We start from the raw sequence: 2,572 nt of genomic DNA, 5'->3' as shown, positions 1-2,572 counted from the left end.
AAAAAAAAAAAAAAAAATGATGATAGTACTTTCTCACTTCTCATTACTAACTTAAAAACTATTTTAAATTTGTTGTTATAGAAGTAATATATGTTCCTTGTAAATAAAATTAAACCTTTTTGATGAATATAAAATGAAAAGTAAAGGCTCCTCTCCTGCTTTCCCCCCAAATACATTCCCCAAACTCTCTTGGACTTCGCAAGCCTCTAAAGGCCCTCCTTTGCTGAATCCCTTGGAGACTTACACTCTGTATACCACAACGGTTTTTACAGTATGCCACATGTTTGCTTCCCAACAAGACCAAAAGCTCCTTAAAGGTAAGATTTGTCTTTTACAAATCATGTAACTCATGTACCAAATACAGACACATTGTAGATATAAAACATTTAACTTTTGATACTTCTGAAACAATAAATAGCAGTATTATTCAGATGCTAAGTCTTATTTTCACATCATATTTAAAGTGGACATTAGTTTTGCCAATCCTGCATTCATTTACCTCCTCTGACCTATCTACCCTGGTTATCATTGGCTTATGGTCATCCATTCAGTTGTACTGAAAGGAGAATAAGATCTCTAAATCAATCAGATATTCACAATCCCACAGGCATAGTTTAACATTGGGCATGTAATCCAATCTAGACCAAAGAAGTGCAATCAACTTGAAGCTGAGAGAATATAAAGGACCCTGGATACTGCAGCCATCTTGGGAGCAAAGAATAGAGCCTATTCAAATATGGAGCCAACAACCAAAGAGCAAGCGTGAGAGACAGACAGGGAGAAACGGAACCCTGGTGACATCATTTAGCACTCCCTTTAAGTATTATCATCCCATTTTTGATCTCAGAATTGTCTGACTTAATGGTAGGCACAGTGGCTCATGCCTGTAATCCCGGCACTTTGGGAGGCTAAGGTGGGATCACTTGAGATAAGGAGTTCGAGACCAGCCTGACCAACATAGTGAAACCCCGTCTCTACTAAAAATACAAAAATTAGCAGAGCATAGTGGTGGGCACCTGTAGTTCCAGCTACTCGGGAGGCTGAGGCAGGATAATCATTTGAACCAGGGAGGCAGAGGTTGCAGTGAGCCAAGATCACACCACTGCATTCCAGCCTGGGCAACAGAGTGAGACTCCGTCTCAAAAAAAGAACCGTCTGACTTCAAGCCTTCTTTCTTCACCAAGCTTACTACTGTAACTCCCTAAGTCTGTCTGTACATTTGAGGAACTCTTCTTATCAGGCCTGAAAGTGTAGATGGAAAGGAAAAAAGAAAGGGATTATTTGAATTAAAAATATATAAAAAGATATAAATACATATATATATACTAGCAGACTTTGAGCTATATATGGACATGAAAATAGAGATGGCATGAAATATTTTATGAAAAAGAGGCAGATGTTTGGATGTGCAAAGGCTGTTGGAAAAAAAAGCTTTATAAGAAAGGGCATCTGGGGTGACCCTTGCATTATTTGTCAGGTGTGAATCTCTTCTGCCACTCTCTCTTATTCATTAGGCGTAATGGCCATCTTTCAGTTCTTTAAAAAGTAAGTTTCAGCCTCAAAGCAATTATGCCACTATCCGGATGCTCTTTCTCCAAATCCTCTTACGACTGTTAATTTTTCACCCTTTAAATCTCTGTTCAAATTCCACCTCTTCAGAGATGCCTTTTCAGTCCAACCAACCTAAAGTGGGCCTTTCTCTCTTTCCATCACAACAGTTTGTTTCCTTCAAAGCTGTTATCACCAGCTGTATTTACATTTAGTAGTTTATCGACTGTTTCCATCACTAGAATGTAAGCTCTCTGAAAGCAAGGATTTTTGTCCTAAAAAACACCTCTTTTTCTTTATACCCAATGTCTGGCACAGAACGGTAGGTACTAGATAAATTAATACTTATTGAAAGAATGAGTACCAAAAAGTGATAAGATAGCTTAGGAGGGCAGTCGGCATTGTAGGCAGGATTCCTAGGGAAGGCGCTAGAATAAGGAAGTAGGAAAAGGCAGCAGGGATGGACGCTAAATAGGAAACTGAAGGTTTACGTCGGCCGGCATAAAGGTGTAGGACCGGGGCTTCAGGGCTCCCTTGTCGACCGACGCGTGGGGTTGGCGGAGGGGCATAAATCACTGAGTGACCAACTGTGGGCGTTCCCTTCAGAGAAACCAAACGCGACAGTTGTCTTCAAACCCCGCTCTGTCCCGTGCCGCAGACTTTACACGGCTGTGTTCCGTGAAATCGCTAACCCATGGTCACCAGACTTATCGCTCGGGCCCGAGCCCCTCGGGAGCCAGAAGCGTGTTTGAGAAACAGACATTCTCCGCCGGTCCCAATAGGGGTCCGACACCAGCCCGTTGACGCGCGTTTCACCGCTCCCAGCCCGCCGGTGGGCCCGAACCGGATCCTTACTTACGCTTGTCTCCGAGCTATGAGCCGATGCATGGGAGTCGCCATCTTAGCGCGGTCAAAGCCGGCCGCGCAGGGTTTTGGGAAACTCCTCGGAAGGGCGGGGCTTCCAACCGGGATGCCGTAGACGTAGGCGGGGCCAGACAGGCCTCTAGGGGTTCTGGAGCAGCCT

General features: G+C 43.6%; 1 protein-coding gene across 3 annotated transcripts in view; it reads right to left on the bottom strand.

The window, feature by feature from the left end:
- ZCCHC10 (zinc finger, CCHC domain containing 10) overlaps positions 1–2,509 on the bottom strand; it is a 48,683-nt gene extending 46,174 nt beyond the window's left edge. The window contains exon 1 of one of the 3 annotated variants that reach the window (XM_011969243.1): positions 2,408–2,509. In XM_011969243.1, the coding sequence (XP_011824633.1) occupies positions 2,408–2,448 (41 nt within the window). In that variant the 5' untranslated portion in view covers positions 2,449–2,509. The remainder of the gene's footprint in view (positions 1–2,407) is intronic. The other 2 variants (XM_011969244.1, XM_011969245.1) reach the window with 2 other exon arrangements.
- Between the last annotated feature and the right edge of the window lie 63 nt (positions 2,510–2,572).

The sequence above is a fragment of the Mandrillus leucophaeus genome, unplaced genomic scaffold (genome assembly GCF_000951045.1).
Source record: "Mandrillus leucophaeus isolate KB7577 unplaced genomic scaffold, Mleu.le_1.0 Scaffold88, whole genome shotgun sequence".
Taxonomy (NCBI): domain Eukaryota; kingdom Metazoa; phylum Chordata; class Mammalia; order Primates; family Cercopithecidae; genus Mandrillus; species Mandrillus leucophaeus.
Note: the sequence above shows the minus strand (reverse complement) of the source record. Positions and strands in the feature narration are given on the sequence as shown.